Source organism: Anomalospiza imberbis, chromosome 1, assembly GCF_031753505.1.
Source record: "Anomalospiza imberbis isolate Cuckoo-Finch-1a 21T00152 chromosome 1, ASM3175350v1, whole genome shotgun sequence".
In the NCBI taxonomy this organism is placed as follows: Eukaryota; Metazoa; Chordata; class Aves; order Passeriformes; family Viduidae; genus Anomalospiza; species Anomalospiza imberbis.
Genome location: NC_089681.1, coordinates 127447157 through 127465181, shown reverse-complemented (window position 1 = coordinate 127465181; position 18025 = coordinate 127447157). Strand labels below are relative to the sequence as shown.

Below are 18025 nucleotides of genomic sequence, written 5' to 3'. Positions count from 1 at the left end.
CATAGTGGAATATAGCTCCTAAAAGCCAAAATCTCACATCCTATAAAAACTAAAACCAATGGATGCACTTGAAAGAGTACAGCTTGCTTCCAGCAGTCTCTGCTAAGAGCCAAACCCCATTTCCTTTACCACAAATCATGTAATTATTGTAATACGTTAATACATAGGTCAGTTTCAAGTGAAAATGAAATAGTCCATTTTAAAGCATGGTAATTACAGAAGTCGCCTGTGGTATAAATTGCACTTATTCTACAGCATTGTTTAACAAATGTGGACTAGATTGCACTGCTGCTGAACACACCCTAGGCACTGCAGTTTTCCAAGGCACAGTCAGAAACACAGAAACTTATTTTGCTGGCAGCCTTCAGTAGCCAAAGGAACAAACAATGCAAATCAAAAGTTTTAGAACTAATTATCCCCTCTAGAATGTTTTCTACTATTGTCTTTCCCCCCCACCCCTCCTCTCCTCTGTATCAGAAATGAAAGGAAACACAGGAAAATTGCCCAAACCACTAGCGATTATAATAATGGAAACTAAACAAAGAATCCAATGCTGAAAAAGGTGTACAAAAAGCAACTTTTAAGTGTTATCTTCTGAAGAAGTACATTTTCTATTCCAACACATCACTCATTTTTTATACACAATTTCTTAGAAAAAAATTAATATAATTTTTACTAAGCATCATGGGATCTGATCTTGTTTCAAAATGCTGCATAGAAACTCCCTGTAATGATTCCATTAATCATGCACTAATGTGCAATTACTATTGAATTATTTGCTTTTCAGTGTTGACACAAGAGGTGGGACTCCTCTATCCTAACCTCAGCCATCTGAAAGTTGATGTGTCAAGTCTAAGTTAGAAATTCAAGTTTTCTGTACTGCTGAGGTAGAGAGAGGCTGGTACTTCTGGAGGGTGACTCATCCCATCCAAGTGTGAAAAGCCATTTCCAATACCCACCCTGGGACATGGAACTGTCCTATCTTAGGGTGGAGGAGGATTCTGGAAGTCATTACATCTACTCCTCTACTCAAAGTGAGACCAGCTTCAAATTTTGACATTACGTTGCTCATGTAAGGCAACACTGTGGGGCTGGTAGTTGTGCCTTGGGACTGTAAAAAACCAATACTCTTCTGCAGTAGAAATGGAGGCATCTGAAATGGCCCAGGCATCTATGTTCAGGCACTCTAATGCCTTCCAGTTTCTCACCTAAACATCAAGAAGATAAATCCCACCCCTACATATTAATTTACTGGAATTTTAGTAAATTTACTAAAATGAAATTTAAGTAAATTTCATTTACTAAAGTCTGAAGCACAGATCTGTGAACATCTGAGTTCCAGTATCTCATCACTCAAATGGAATTTCCCTGCTCCAAATCTGTCTCTTAACAAGGATGGGAACACAGCCCACATTACACTGAAGTCTGGCACATGGCTCATGGTGATCTAGAAAAGAGAGGCACAGGACTTGACGTCAAGCTGCATGCCATAGCTTTAAACTGGGAGGAGTAAAGTGTTGCTGATGTGTGTCAGTCTGAAACTTTCCAAAGACACAGCTCCAGCGCACTTGTGTACAGTCATGGTGTGGGCACTGGGAGCACAGCGTCCACCACAGCATACGGCCATGTCTCTGCAGAGACACTAAATGATGATCTCACCCCAGAAGGTCTTAACAAAAATACATGGTCTGTCTCCCATATTAACAGAATTTCTCTCTCTCTTACTCACATGTTTACAGAAATACGGGGTGGTTTCCCAATGCATTTTCCATGCCTTGTTTTGCCTTTATAATAGAACCAAATTTATTTCAAAGAAAAGCATAAACCAAGCAGAAGTATTTCTCTGTGGGTTTGCATCGCTCTCCTTTCACAGGGATACCCATTTTCTTTACAGCAAAATGCCTTTTTGAGAAAAACCGTACAGGCTTTAGCCCTAGAAGAACAGCAACATAGGCCTTTTAAACATAGAGAATATAACCACTTAAATAGCTAAAGATGAAAATGGTGAAATCATTCAGGCCTTTTGTGGATTCTTGGGTTACACCATTTAGGCTGAAAAACTAAAAAGTTGTGCAAAATCTGCTCAAAGCTTACACATCTTGCAACAGCCACAAACTTGCACGGTTATTTTATTTCCAGTTGCAAAAATGGGCATGCTGATTTACTTTAAAATATATCAACCAAATGAAAACAGAAGACATTCCTGCTGGTTTGTAGCTTGATGGTGGAGTCTAGAGGGAGTGTTTATGGTTACCTCAGAAAATCCCTGAAAAGCAATGCTTAGAATTGTGGTACTGACAGGACCCCAACTTTTTTATTTTGTTCTGCAAAGGGACAAATGACACAGTGAACTAAATGCCTCACATGCATACGATATTGCAAGTGCTTCCTGACAAGTGATTTCCAGAATGTAAATAGAAGGGTATTGTATGATTTATTAAAGTCTGAGGCTGGCAAATGTAACCATTAAGGTATTATCTTTAGTTTCTGCACCATTAGATTTTAAATTCTCAGCTGTCATCTCTGCCTGATTTAAGATGATGCAGAAAACACCAGTGCCTTCCTTCCAGTCTCATATGTGTGACAGACGGCACTGGAGATGGCAGGCGCATCCTGGTTTGTGACGCTGCATCTTCCTACAACATCTTATGTAGAAATCAAAGTCCTGTGATGGGGTCAAATGATTTAATCTTCCTCTCCTGCTACCCCATGTAATATTTAGAAATATTACATGGGGTAGCATATATTAAGTATCAGTTTTAAAAAAAACCCAACCCAGACTAACAGAAGGAGGATCCCAGCATAATAACAAAACCTGTTTTGGTAGGAGAGCATGGAGCTGGTATACAATAAGTCCAAACCAGTGGCAGTCACAGGAATGGCTTTCCCGACTGGAGATGTCAATAACTTTGTCGTGGGCAGTGAAGAGGGAACAGTCTACACAGCCTGTCGTCATGGAAGGTGAAGTTCAGCATTTTGTACTTATAAAACATTGTGTACCTGTGTCGATGAGAGATAACCAAGTGTGTGTGGAGAGTGCTCAATGTTTTCTTCTCTTGGATTAACAATGTCTGTACTGTTCCTGTGACTAGCACAGGAGCTCCCCAACTTCGAGCATCTTTGCTACAGCCTGTTATACTGGGGCAGTTACCCCAGGCTCCCTGTGTAGCTGGTGGGGAGCAATGATTACTCTTAGGTTGACCTCCTTTACCTTTTTCAGTTGTGTGCCTGGAGAGAAGATGGCTGGGCACTCAGAAATGCCTCTTTCTCACAGATGAGATGAGATGAGATGAGATGAGATGAGATGAGATGAGATGAAGGTTTACACAGCTGTGTACAGGTTTATACACCTAGCTGAGATGTAGGTGTCTATGTCTACACAGGTCAGATGAAGCCATAGGACACATTTCTGTTGCAGGATAATCCAGCCTAAACCAAATACCAGATGGTAATCTGTTTTATTTTTTACCATTCTCAACTCCATCTTCAGTCTCCACAGGGATAAATCAGAGAAAAGCCACCATGGGCCTGGTTCCTTTAATAACACAGATGCAGTCACAGTGTGCCACATGGGTTCTAGAGAATCCTGTGCTCTCTCACACTGTGGTCACGCATAATATAACCCAGGCTGTAGTTTGATACTGCAAGTTCCTTGTTTGGCACCCTGCAAACCTGCAGGATGCTAGTGTTCTCTATTAGCTTCCAGTAGTAGTTTTATCTCTGGGAAACTTGAAAGGCTTTTGTAAAGAACAAAACCCTGGTTTTCCACTGACAGACTTGGAACTCATCCCTGCCAGTGGTACGCAATGTTCTCTGAATTCATATTTGATCATATTCTGAGTTTATGTTGACCAAAAAGACATTGATACAGTGGTTTAAGACTGTAAGGCTTCTATTACACATCCCAAGTGTTTTATAAACACTGTTTTACATATGTTTTATTCAATGTTTTTTTTTATTTTAAATTTTTTTTTTTTAGCCTGACCGCTGACAGTGTTGCAAAATTGTGTCTATTTAGGCATATCCTGATAGGCTGTGTGGCAGCTCATGGTTTGAATGAGTGTTAGGCTGCTTGGATGAATGAAGTATGCCCAAGGACATTTCTCACTTCTGAACTTTCAGACTTGCCTGGTTTGTTCCTCACAAGAGGAAGAAGGTGCCAGATCCTCTTTTTAGCACATCTTTTTAGAACCTTTCTACTGACCATTGACAAAAGCTCTTCTGCTCCTGCCTGTCTTTCCTGGAGCTTTTTGCTATCCCTGGTTTACTTCCAGATGCTTCTGTGTCCTTCAGCCCAGCACAGTGAAGAGCCATATGTCATTCTGGAAAAAGGTGTGTCAAAGCACAGCAGACACCCAGGATGTTCTCAGTGCTCCAGAACTCCCCTTACCCCACTGACTACGTGGCAGATAGCTGGGATAAAATAAGAGGTGTCCTTTGTATCCAGCACTGCAGGTCTCAGCCCCTGCTCCAGCACATGCTGCAAGGTCTGGCAGGGGAACATAAGTGAGGCCACACTGTCCACACAGGAGAGGTGAGGGGACACTGCACCAGCTGGATGAGGGACCAGTTTCCTCTGGCACAGCTCCATATCTCCCACTGGCACAGGGCTGACAGGCTCATCAGAGCTGTGGCTATTTTTAATGTATATTCTTCCACCTGTAATTTTTCTATAATCTAGCTAAAAGGCTAATTCCTTTATTCCCTTTTCTGTGTACTCTGTGAGACAGCACTGACAACTGATCGGGCATCATTTGCTTCCAGGAAAAAGAAAACTGTGCACATTGTCTCTTACACAGCATTGTACTTTTCCTTCCTAATAGCTATTCCAGCCTCTGGCTGATGAAATGCACATCTCCCCTTGTTCAAAGTAATGACTATATGATACCTGATCACAGGATCAGTTACTTCACTTTTTGTGAAAAATCATTTGCTTTCTAGTGACTTGATTGACTGCTGTGAAAAGTTATCTTAGATATTTAAGAGAAAAAGAATTGCCCATGATAAGTCATTAACATATCTGCATTTTTATTTTAATGGTTATTCCTTGTGATAATGGCTTAGTCAGAGGCATAAGCTATAGTATAATTACAATTTAGAATTTTATAATTATACAGAAATGTTATTTCAATCTACAGGAGTAGACAGTGTATGTAGAAGTCAGTAAGATAAGTCTTCAGAAGTAAAAGAAATTCTCCCTGTGCTTGATTCTGAGCATTAATTTTGCCCACTAGAGTAAACCTCTGCAGGCAAAGTCCTTAGCAGAAGGAGACAGACTTGCAGGTTAAATAGAACTTTAAAAGGAAACAGGACCTTAACAATAACGAAAAGTTATGTTAAAACACTAGGTGGTAAATCACTCTCTGCATGTAAATCCTTCTTCTTCCTGCAGTAAAGCTGGCATTGGTGAAATTTTTGAAGGCCACCAAGGACCTGTCACAGGAATCAATTGTCATATGGCAGTGGGTCCAATAGACTTTTCCCATCTCTTTGTCACATCATCATTTGACTGGACAGTGAAATTGTGGACCACAAAGGTAAGAAATCCAAGCTGGGCTGGGACAAGTAATTCTACTTGTGAAAATGCTGTTGTCAGAAATATTTTAATACTGTCTATCAAGTACTAAGAACCAATTAATTGAAAAGCTATGGTTAGAATGAGCATAGTGATAGAATTGTAAGTAAAATATATAGCTAGTGTAATAACTCTCAATCATATTTGCCCTGGAGCATACCTTGCCCTTTAGCAGGCCTTCATTTCAGTATTAACCTAGTGCTGAGCAGTTTCACAAGGCAAGGAGATGAGGATGTCTTGTACTCCCAGCCATCAAACAATCCATTCGGTACTCCCTGTGCAGGCTAAATTGCAAGGCTAATACTATGCACCGTGGTGGTGCAGGAGCAGGAACACTTTCCTCTGATGAAGCAACAGAAGAAGTGCATGTACAACTAAGTGCAATCAATATCACTTGTGAAATTCACTGCTGGAGGAGGCTGTGATAGCCAAAAGGTATAAAATGTCACAATGACATTAGACACTGGAAGCAGGTAGGAAGTAGATGCTGGAACTTACATTCATGACCACCAGGGATCTGTTGCTGACTACTCTGTGGCTGTCTGTCCATGACCTCTTTCAGAGAGAGCAGCAGAACAGGAGAAATGGCACAGTCCTGTGAAACTTTGAAACCCCAACACTCCATGGGACAGACTAAACAGACCAACCTGATTTATCATACAGGCTGAGTGAAACAGGACAATGAGATGTAAAATCCTAATTATAATCTAAATTTATTTTAGATTATTTAGATTTAGTAATCTAAATTTATTTTTTTATACACCAGAGTAGAGAACTGCCTTCCAAATGTCAGGTTATTGCCTTAACCAAGTTAGTTTTATGTCTGCATTTGGTTCACATCTTGAGCTGCACCCGGCAGAGTTCCCGTACTGGAAGCTGACCACAGTCAGGAAGTATCTCAGCATGTGTTCCTCCAAGACATCAGGGCTTGGAGATGCTAGAGCAGATGCACAGCAAATGTAAATATAAAAGTGGTCAGAAGGGCTCATGTGACAGCCTTGTGCTGGAAAAAGAAGCAGTTACCTAGATGGTAACTTGAATCAGCTTCCGTAGCAGCTTCCCAATGCTTTTGTTAATGGCCTGATCCAATGTGTGTGCTAATTAACAGGTATCTTTTCCTAATCAGCAATGACCACAGCTGTTGGTTTTGTCTTGAGCATTACACTTCAGGAAACTCATAATGAGAAAGGTGCATGATTTACCTAATTCACATGTAACTATATACATCACTAGACCCAGCCTTAACCAATGCAAAGGTAATCCAGAGGAGTGGACATGGGCAGGCTGGAATGGGTCTGAGATGGTTCCTAGGTGGTAAACTTCAGAAAAGGCTGCAGGACAGCTCAGATGTTGGCTCACTGGGGCTAGATAGGCTATTTGGTGTGTGACGCAAGGGAGTCCTGGGCAGTGGTGACTTCCCTGGGGAGCAAGGGAATGCTGAAGTTGCGTAAGGGGCGAAGAATTTGTGGAGAGAGCAGGGAAGGTGAAAGGCAAGTATTGAATTCCAATCACACATGTACAGAAAAGTCTTGGATTGGTATTTAGGTGTCATCTTGAGGCTGAATATAGTAATAAGGGTCTCATTCATCTGTAGCTTAAATGAAATTGCATTAAGGGATAATAAAGCCTGAATTTTATTTTAAACTCTTGGGATTTTAGAAGTAACTAGTAACACTAACACAGCACATTTTGGGCACAAAGATGCTGCAGATAGTAATACACTGTTATCCTTGTGGAATATTTCAGTGCCAGAATGGTGGGTCTGATTTTGTTCAAGAAAATCAGTTTTCAAAGAACCAAACCATTTAAATTTCTGATATCTATCAAGCTGTGGCTCATCTGGCAAGAGGGGCTTCCTGAGAAAGCTGTTTGACCAAGCTGGGTGAGCTGTGATGTACATGTGACACACCACAGCACAGCTCAGAGCTGGAAGCTGCATTGCTGTTTTGGATCACTCACTTTCTTCTGGAGCAGGTTTGAGCAGCAGCAGCAGCCCCAGGCTGCTGCCCTGCCAGCCACTGCCCTGTGAAAACATTCTCTGAGACACTAGACATGTTCTTGAATTGTGATGAATGTTTTCTTTTTCTCCCCATTCAACTGCATCAGAAGTTTATTTCCATATTGTCTGAATAATTTTCTTGGCTGGAGCTACTACATATTTAAGGCTCTCTTTGTTCAGTTCTCATAGTCTAGGCTCAGTCAATCAGTGGGCTCTGAAAAAAAAATAGTGGATTGATATAAAGTATTAAGTGCTTCTGCTAGCTAACAAGATTTTAGTCAAAACTGGTTTATTCCTTTAGTTTCTTATTTGTAAATTTAATCTCCCTATCAGCATCCAAAGCCATATTGCTTTCCTGCTTATACCAGCGTTGTCTACTTAATCCTGTGCACATTTTCCTCTTTGGTCATGAAATTCAATTCCTTTCTGTTTCACAGGTTCAGAGTCAATGTCCAATTGTAAAGTGAACCATAAAAGCTTTGTGTTTATATTGTCTATTGATGTTGTGTAGCATCCTGGGGTGCTTACAAGAAAGGCACTTTCATAGCAGGCATTTGACTGATGGATTGAAAGCACCATCTCCCTTAAAAACTCTCGCTTTACATTTTATAATGTTTTTGTGGTTAACACATTTTCTAGCTAAAGGCAGTTCAACCAGGTGACTGCGAATAAGATTTTCACTAGCGGATGAATGAGCGTTTTGTAGATAACGCTAACACAAGGTTCATTTTATCATCCATCACATTAGCCAAAAATTAGATCCCTGTGTGAATGGCAAGCAACCAGAAGCAACAGAAAAAGAAACAGAATTTGCAAAGACAGTTACTTGATAACCACGGCATTACCTGGTTCCTGATGAAGTTAATAGGGCTTTCAGCTTGAATTCATGCTACACCATGTGAGCAAGTCTTAGATGCAGAACTGTCAAAGGGAAGTCCCGATGTGAAGTGTCTGTGGAGCTCTGCCCTTAATTAGGTAATGTTGGTATGATGCTTTGAAGAGGTAAAGTGCTAAGTGGAAATGCTAAGTGTTGTTAATTAATTAAACACTAATCCTCATGAATGAATAGCATGAGGTTAAATAATGAAATGTAAGTATTGTTATTATTACAGCAATTGCTGTTTGGAGAGCAAATTTTTTGATATTGTGTCAAGAGATGGAAGCTGTCTTGGAATTGCTAGAACATAGCAAAACATAAGCTGGTTTCAGCTAAAGCCTAGGAGATGGCTTGTTTACTGCTAAGAGAGTTAATAAGGGTCTGGACAGAGAGCTGGATTCTGTTAGCTTTTTCATCCTTCACATGCCTTCTTTAGCTCATCCTTCCACTGAGGAGAGGTGCTAATGACTAGTTTTCTCCTCTTGTACCTATGCCTAAGTCATGCTTAGATGGGCAGAGATTGGAATAACTGTAACAACATTGCTGTATCCCCATCCATGCTTGTCTCCCTCTGCCTAATGTTTAAGTAGTGGTATTAATGCCAAAATCAGAAGGAGCTTCAGAGCTGAGCAGACTTATAGTAGGGCCACCACATACAGGGTCTAATGGAGCCAGAGGTCATGTGTGCCCTCAGTGCAGACTACCCATTGTGTGTCTATGCTCAGTTTTGCTTTACTAGTATGTGCATCAGTGGTAGTGCCTTCCTCATCCCTCTCCTTTGTCTTTTATTTTTTTCTCATGCTCTTCACATGCTGCTCTTCTCTTCTGGTATGCTGTGTTGTTCCAGACTGTTGAGCTTTTTTGAGAAACCACATTTTAAACAGCAAACATTCCCATTTCTGTGCTATGTGCCTTCACATACATCTCTTGAATATCTTATGCCCCTGTGCTTGTCAGCATCTCACCTTGAATATCTTATGCATCTCACCTTGAATATCTTATGCCCCTGTGCTTGTCAGCAACCTGGGTATGACCCAGTCCTTCTGTCTCTTGGAGCAAATTACTTTACCTGTCATACCTTCCTATCGGCATATAACTTCAGACTCCACTGGTTTTCATTTGGCCTAGAGTTGAACACCATCTCCTTCAAGGTCCAGCTGAAGCCTACCTCTAGAAAAATGCAAAGAAGCATGTGGTGGTGGTGGTGGTGGTGGTGTTCCTATAGTCAGGTACCTCTGCCCTTCCCAGAAGCCTTGCTGATGGGATCTGATCAGATCCACGTAATAGATCAAATTTACTGTAATGGAAAAGGGTGTTGCAGAATGAACCAGAGCACTGCTTGATGGTCACCTTTGGCCCATATCTTCTCATATAATCCTGTAAGGCATTTTAGATGATTCTTCATATGAAGTTGGATCATCCTGGATCTTTTATTATGTAGAGCTTTCACACTTTGGTTTCTTATGCAGCCACTGGAAAGAAATAACCGTACAGCATACGTTAGACATCTCTTCCTGCCCACCATTCCTGCCCACCACTGTCTGTGCAGGAGCCCAAGTCTGGCAGAGGATCAGTTGCTGTAGCTTTTGGTGGCTTTCTTGCATCTGGGCAGCCTCAGGCCATATCTAAACTGGCAGACATGTCAGCACTTTTGAGCTCCCAAGTCTTTCTTCTTATCCTGTCTTCTCCCAAACCACTACCAGGAAGGAATCAGCCTCTTTATCCCATAACACATGCACATGTACATATGCACCTTGATTTGCAGCCAGAATGCTGTGGAATCCTTTACTATTCCTCCCTCTGACTGATTTTGGTGGGGCTCAAATGTCTATCTCAAGGGACAATTTCATTCCTCTTATTTTGGATACCTGACTAGAATGGTCTCCCTCACAGATAGATTACCACACAAAGCTCCTTCTTTTCTCTTTGATAAAAGCAATTAAAATGATTAATTTGATTAATCACTGTCCAAATGTTAATTTTATTTGATTATAGAGAATGACAAAGAGTGATAAAATGGCATGCTGGGATTTCATGGAAATGGTCTCTCTGTGGTGTGAGTTCAGAATTTTGAGCTTGATCCAAAAACAAGGCAATGAATGAATTTGCTTCAGAGCACACTTTCTGTCAGAAGGCCAAGCTGACTTGGGGAAGAGGGTGGAGTTGCCTGTTCAGACAGGATTTTTTTAGGTTTTGCCCTTTACCTCTGGAGCCAGAGGTCTGGCTCTCATCCAGCTATTAAGAAAAAAAAAAAAAAAAAGGGTATTTTCTAGGTAATTTTAAAGAGCATAACCAAAGTGAAGTCAGGTGGCTTGAAATGAGTCCCAAGTTCTTCACTTGAAATACTTCTCATTATTTCAGTTGCCTTTGTAGCCATATTTGATAAGTGTTAGGAAAATATTCATCAGCTGGCCAACGTACTTAATTTACTGACATGAAACATGGTGCTTCTTTGTGATACATTTAGTGAACAATGGCACACACACAAATAAAACACCTAAAATACTGAGTTTTAAAAACTCAGTGGGCTAAACTGTATTTCAGAAAATCCTAATATAAATCCAGCTGTAGCAGTGAAAGCTCTATTTGCACATGGAAAGCAGAATTGGATTTCAGGAGCTTATATAATCTGTGCAAAACAAAGTCATCACTCCTTTTTTCCCTGAAATCAAAATGCAAACCTCCCACTGACAGTTCTGTTGCAGAATTACACTGGAGGATCAAGCTTGCATGGAATAGTGAAGCATTTCAGGACAATTATCAGTATATAAAGCCCAGGACTTCTTCCCTAATGGAAATTTTCTCCCACCTGCTTCAGGCAGCCATCCTTTCTCTGCCACGTGAGAGACTTTTATTATCAGTAAAAAAGAAAAGGAACTCTGTTCAAAGTCCTACAAGATGAAGTTGTCTTCAGTAATAATTAGCCTCAAAATCATTGCTTGCTGACCCGTGAAAGCTCTGTGGGCATCCTGGTGGCAGCAGCTACAAATACTAATCTTGACTGTTTAGCAGACAGTGCTGTAACATCAGGCTGTGTCAGCCATCCTGCAGTGCTCCTTGTGCTCCAGCTTCCTGGCAGCTGAACTGCAGCAGCAGGGTCACCTGAAAGCCTGGCAATCGCTGAGTACACACGCAAGGCTGGGCCAGGTACCCTGCCATGAAGCAGAGTTTTCCATTAAAAAGAAAAATTGAATTTTCAGGGGCCTCATACTGAATGTTCCTGTCAGAATCACAGGGGTGGGACCCAACCAAACCGCAGCTACATTATCCCACTCCTCTCCTTGCAATTTGAGCTAAACTACCTCTCTTTAACAACTTGAGGCCTGAAACAGGGAGACAGTGCCACTGACCCCAGAAGAGGTACGTGCAGGACCTCGGTGCGTGGCACTGCCTCTCCTGCATGACAGGAAAGCACTAGTGCACCGATCCAGCTTCTCCCAAATCATCTCAGTCACTCTCCAGCTCTGCTTCCTTGTCCCATCCATATGTGGGACATAAACAGGGAGTGACAGCTGAAGGTAGAAGACAAAATCTGCCCTTCAGCGTTTCACTCTGTGTTTCCTCTGACCAGGATTTGGTGATTCTTCCATCAACATGCCTTGCTTATAATTTTCAGCAAGTCCCTCAAGAGCTTCTCTGAAAAATAATCCAGGAATACAGTAATATAAAGGCAGGAGTATGAACTACAGAAACTATGAATCAGTTTGCTAGACAAGGACAGTAGGACTTTTATAGTGTTTTAAGATTCTTAAAAGAAATTGAGCCATTTTTAGAAGTAGGTAGAAATTCCAAAAGAAAACAATACTATTTTTAAATAAGTCTTATGACACAAATGCATAGTTAGTAGTTTAGGAAAAAGTATTGTCCTGCTTACAGCGTGTTTTAGATAAAAGGTGGAAAACTTGATTATCATTTAGCGATGAAGTGAGCAGTCTGAGGAAATACAGAACAAATAGCAGATACCTGTATGGGCTTTTCCAGTGTTTCTGTCTGCACTTGCCTCCAGTTTGATGTGGGTGAATGAAGCAGAGAATATTAAACCTCACAGAGTGGAAACCCATAGGCACAACTCTTGTAATTGTGGACTAAGAGGGGCTCCAGATTAGGAATTAAACTGGATGATCTAAAATGAAAAAAACAATAATACACCAGCCTGGCCAGCAGGAACTAGGGATAAAAGTGAGCTGGGAAACACTGTAAGCCAGTCTGCCTTACATACATTCTGATGTTTTTAAAGTTCATCCATTGCAAGCAAATAATTTAAATAATTTAAATTTACATAGGCATCAAGTAATGCACATTTATATCAAACTCACTGAAAATAGTTCCTCAGCTAATATGCCGTGGTAAAGAAACATGCCATGCTTTCTGTTTTTCTTTTTTTTTCTTTAGAAAATAAAAAGATCTTTTTCCATTGGGTAGATGGAAAGGCATGGTAGAAGAGAACTTTGGAAGTAGAGCAGCACAGTCAGAATGTGTTGCACCTCTGCTGAGTACTTAAAGAGTTAAGAAGGATTAACCACATAAGGAGTTTACCTGTCAGTAAAACTAGCTTCCAGGCTATGTGCACAGATTTCAAAGCTCTGCTCTTTGAATTTCTGATGCTCTTAAAAGACAAGTGCTGTCTGACTTTCCAAGTTCTTTTATTTTTTCTTCATACCATAGTATTAGACATTAAGATCAGTTCTCATTAAAACTGCCTGTGCCAATCATTAAACCTTTTTTCCTTTGCTTCCTACTTTTATACTCACTTGTGGCGCTTTGACTTTGAAGGAAACCACAAATATGTAATCATCAGGTTATCTCCAGACTTGGTCTGCTCTCATAGCCCCTTTCCTTCCAGTCTTACCCTTGTCCCCTCCTCTATCCGTAATAATTCCAACATGTTTATGCAAAAATATTGGACTTTCTTTTATTACTGACAATTAAGAAAGGCAACAGTTTCAGCATCTCTACAAGAACAATAATTTCTAAAAGTGAACAGTTTTCTGCTTTGTCTGTCTGCAACTTTTAGAATGCCAAAGCCCAATCAGTGTAACAACACTACAGCACTTAAACAAAAGGGTTGTGAAAAGTGTAGGGATCATTTCCACAGTCATTTCTTTCCCCCTGTTGCTACTGAGTCTAAAACTTAAGCCTGTTATCTTGCCAATCAAGTCAGTTTAGACTTGATTCAGCGACCTAGTAGTTATCTGAGAGTGAGATGACACAACATACAGATAGGTCATAGCCCAGTGAAATGTTCTTTGAGTGCCAGTGGATCTGCAATCCAGCACTGAAACTGACGGCCAGAAGGAATTTTAAGGCAGGTAAAGGACTTTGTGACTCAGTTCAGGGTACCTCAGTTTGCCAGTGACACTGGGTGGCTAAAGCTGAGCATGACCCTGTTGCCTTCCCGTTGCCATTCTTTGAAGGTCTGGCTAGTCTTGGAAAAGGTGGAGCAGGCTACAAGTTGTGAGTTGTATAGGACTGGGGCCTGTAGGATAATGATACCCTTTGTGGAGAATGCAGACAGGCTTTGCTGAGCCATCAGGGATGTACCTGTATACTGCCTTCTGATTTATGACATCTAGTAACAGTTCCTGGGAATGCTGTAACTTTTAAAAATGAGCATAAACTGAATTAAGTCAAGGCCCACAAGTATAGCATCCAAGCAGGAGCTACTGGATAATCCTAGATCACTGTAACTATTAGAAAACAGATTTGGGAGAAACGTGGTAGTCCAGAACTGGCAAAATTCCTGTGGAGATCAGTCAGTCTGAATGAAAACCAGGGCCTCTTTGACTCCATACAAAGAGAGAACATGAAGGCTTACAAGAGCAGTAGAGCCTTATACAGAGCAGAAGACTGAACTCCTCACCATAAGAGGTAGGGACAAGTAACCCTAAACAGCTAATAGCTGGTGTCCCAAGAAGGACACCATTGAAGGGAGAAAGGTCAAGACCAGAGTAGAGCCAATTTGATGAGTATTTGAGTCAATATTCCCAGCAGCTTTTAGTTTCTGCTATGCTTTCTGCATGTTTTGAGTTGTCCTGGTTAAGTGGCACCATCAGAAGGGAAACAATGAGCCTGGATTCAGCAAAATATTGAGGTCTCTTTCAAGATGGAGAAGACTGGGCCTATAAAACACTGGACAAGCTCAGATCCTCTCCTGAGCAGAAGTTCCACAAGCTGTTCCCTGTCCCAACTTCTTTCACATCATCTAATCAGTGTGACACTGCAGCACTCACTTTAAAGAAAGACAGAAGATTGTACCTTCCCTATGTGTTATCCCTGATGAAAGAAATGTCTTTCTTTGACACCATTTTGCACATTGTGGTTTTGGGTTTTTTTTTTTAATCAATAAAGACTATTTATAGAATACTTCATCTCACAGGGACCAAGTTCAGAGAATCACAGAATGGTTTGGGTTGAAGGTTCTGTAAAGTTCATCTCATTCCCAACTCCTGTTCCCTGGTTTGTTCAAGGGCCAAACAGAGGAACAGACACTGCTCAGGACCACTCTGGCTCTGCTCTTTCCAAGTGCCTGAAAGCCTGAGCTTGAGCCTAAACAAACAGCTTTAGCTTGTTCAGAAAGTTTCTATGCCAAGGGCTAATGAATCTGTCGTATTTGTTGCACACCTAGAGAAACAAAATCAGCTTGAATCAACCTGCAAGTACTGCACAATAGTGATGGCTGTTGTGAATATGGTGAGAGCCAGAAGTATGGTGTTCGGCTTACCACCTTTAGAATGGACGACAACTGAGTAGAAAGAAAGAAGTGGAGACAGCAGAGTGTGTGGTGTCACCACACATCTGTACTGCTGAAAGTACAGTCTAGGAAAGTACCTTTAAGTGGAGCTGGAACCCACAGAAATTATGGCAACATGCAAAAAAATGCTTGTTTCATGAAATGGGCAAAGCCAAGAGTTTTTTTCCATGGCTTTTTAGAAGTCAGATGCTAGTTAAAACCTGTGTATATGTATACATTCCTTTATATGGATAATTAGCTACTTCATGTGTGGCGCCTCATGGATTAAAGAAAATTCTATGCAAATAAGTGGAATAGACTGGACAAATTTATATGTTTAAAAAAAAACCCCTCTTTTATATAAATGTGTAGAATTTATTTAGGTGAGCTTCTTATTTCATAGACAAGTCTTACTTCCTAGACAGCCAACAGGTACATAAAATGTTCACTCTTCATTGTCCTCTTAAACAATGCCTCTATACAAACACTGAGGATAAATGATTGATAACATATTTAAATAAATGAGAAGAAAACCCACATATCTTGGAAATGACTTTTTGCTTTTTCCATTAAACACTCAAAGCATGTCCTTTTGGAATCAATGGCAAAACTCCATTGATTTTTAGGGCCGTATTTTCACCCTACATTCTTCTTTTTCAGTAGTAAGTAGATTTGGCCCAAGTTTTTCTGAAGATACTACTTTAAACTATTTCTTCTGTTCTATAGAATAACAGAGTGGGTTGATATTTAAGAATGAAAGCTCATCAAGTTTAAATTTCAGTTGTTTTTATAATAATAGCCATATGTTAGTTATGGATTGTGTAGGTCTGAAGTTTTGGTCATTTAAAACTGCTTTAAAGTGACCTTTACATGGTTCCACATTTCAGCGTTTTCTAGAAGCAGTTGGTAGAGGTTCTTACTCATAAACTGTTGCATTACAAGATCTGCAGGCCTGGGCCCATAGTAAGGAAGCAAGCTCGCAATAAGGAAGTCCTGTGAACATTTATACACACACCTAAACTCAGAAATGGAGTCTTCACAATGAAATCGACATAACTGCTCTCAGACCAGGATGAAATGGCAACTTTTAAAAAGGCCAGTCGCTGTTAGTATTGGAGACAGGACATGAAGCAAGATGGACCATATGCAGTTGTTGTGTTCTTTTCTGGTTAAACAGTACAAGAAAAAAAGACAGTATGGGAAATACTTTCTCTTTTTTCACTGGCAGCTAGTCAAGCTGAGAGGACAGTGATATTGGGGGCAGTATGAAGGTGTAACACAGCCTCACTGCCACTGCCTGATTTCTGCCATATGATTTCTCCCTGATTTCCCAGCCACACAGCAGCTCATCTTGCCTTTTGGTTGGGCTGCTCACAATCTTGCAATTTCTTATTTCTTTGCAGTGCCCTACACCCTATTCTGCTCCATTAATTTGTGTGTCATTCCTTGCATGTCTGAGCTCTTTCTCAAAAGCCGTATTATTCCTGTTGTCCACACTTTCCCTCTGACTTCCTAACTGACTGAATATTTCCACTGTTACGGTAAAGGCATTTCATTTTTGGTATTTGAGGCTTTTCACCTCAAATCCCAGCACCTTGAAAGTGTTTTTATTTTGATAACAGGGAAACAGAGGCACATCAGCTAAAGCTATTTCCCAGAGACTACACAACATGTGTACAGCAAGATATAGACTAGCACCAAATCTCCTGACCCTTCCTTCTAATGCCTTGGTCTTTAGGCATGAAGTGGAAAATAATGTAACAGAACTACAAAAACCATTTAAAAAGTGCCACACTCAAGATCAAAACAAGTTTTGATATGCTAACAAAAAGGAAATGCTGATTGGAATCTGTCCTGGATTGATTGATATCTTAATAGGCCCGTAACTTCTGTGGAATTTTGTCACTTCTCCCATGACATTAAATGTTAAAGTGCTATATATGCAGTACTTTTCCCATATATAAGAATAAGAAAAATACCATTCATCTAGCAGTTGACGAGATTTCTTTTTCTTTTGGCGTATTACTATCTTCAATGCCCACCAGGATTTATACACTTGATATATCTGAACCTAAATTAGATGTTTTCAGTGAAAATCCACAGTGCAGCATTGGGAATCCATGTAGCTCTTTCTAAATACTATTTCCTAGCTCAGAGTTGTGAAGATTCACTTTGAAATTTCCTATTAAATACCTCTGCCTCTTCAAAAGTTTGGTGTTCATTTGGCCCTAAACCCTGGAAAAGCTTAGCACAGGATAAATAATTCCATTAACACATATAAGTAACTCCACTAATAATACAGTAAGCAGACACGTGTTTGGACAAAAAGACTTTCTTCAGGAACTAAAATATTTTTTGTAATTTTTCATTTTCTTTTGCAAAACTCCAGCCCAGGAAAAGAAATTAAAATGTACAAATTCAAGGTAATAAGGTCAAGCTCTGATTTCATTTCATTGTTACACAAAATGTTTGCTAGTCTTAAGAAATGGACAAAAACCATTAGGCCAGTTATGAAAATTTGAGACCCGGTCCTGTAATCAAAGCATCTTTCATTAATTCAAGCAGTGAAAAACCCAGCCTCTGGAATGTATGTATTTTCAGTATGTTTTCAAATGACAGAGTAATGTAATTAAATCTCTGAACACTTCCAGTAATTTTTTGTGATACCTGTGGTGGCCAGAAATATTACAGAACTGTTTACAATACAGTGCTGCAACAGCAATACACCACACCAATACTCAGAGACATGGCAGCATAGAGATGGACACACACCTGTCCCATGTGCTGACCCTGCAGTGCTTCCAGCCCCAACATCCATCCAAGCAACGTGGGGTGCAAGAGGAC

General features: G+C 40.4%; 1 protein-coding gene across 10 annotated transcripts in view; it reads left to right on the top strand.

Annotated features, from left to right (window-relative positions):
- DYNC1I1 (dynein cytoplasmic 1 intermediate chain 1) overlaps positions 1 to 18025 on the top strand; it is a 185288-nt gene that overhangs the window by 141509 nt on the left and 25754 nt on the right. For all 10 annotated transcript variants that reach the window (XM_068210672.1, XM_068210658.1, XM_068210650.1 and 7 more), the window contains 2 exons: positions 2828 to 2961; positions 5393 to 5537. In XM_068210672.1, the coding sequence (XP_068066773.1) occupies positions 2828 to 2961; positions 5393 to 5537 (279 nt within the window). The remainder of the gene's footprint in view (positions 1 to 2827; positions 2962 to 5392; positions 5538 to 18025) is intronic.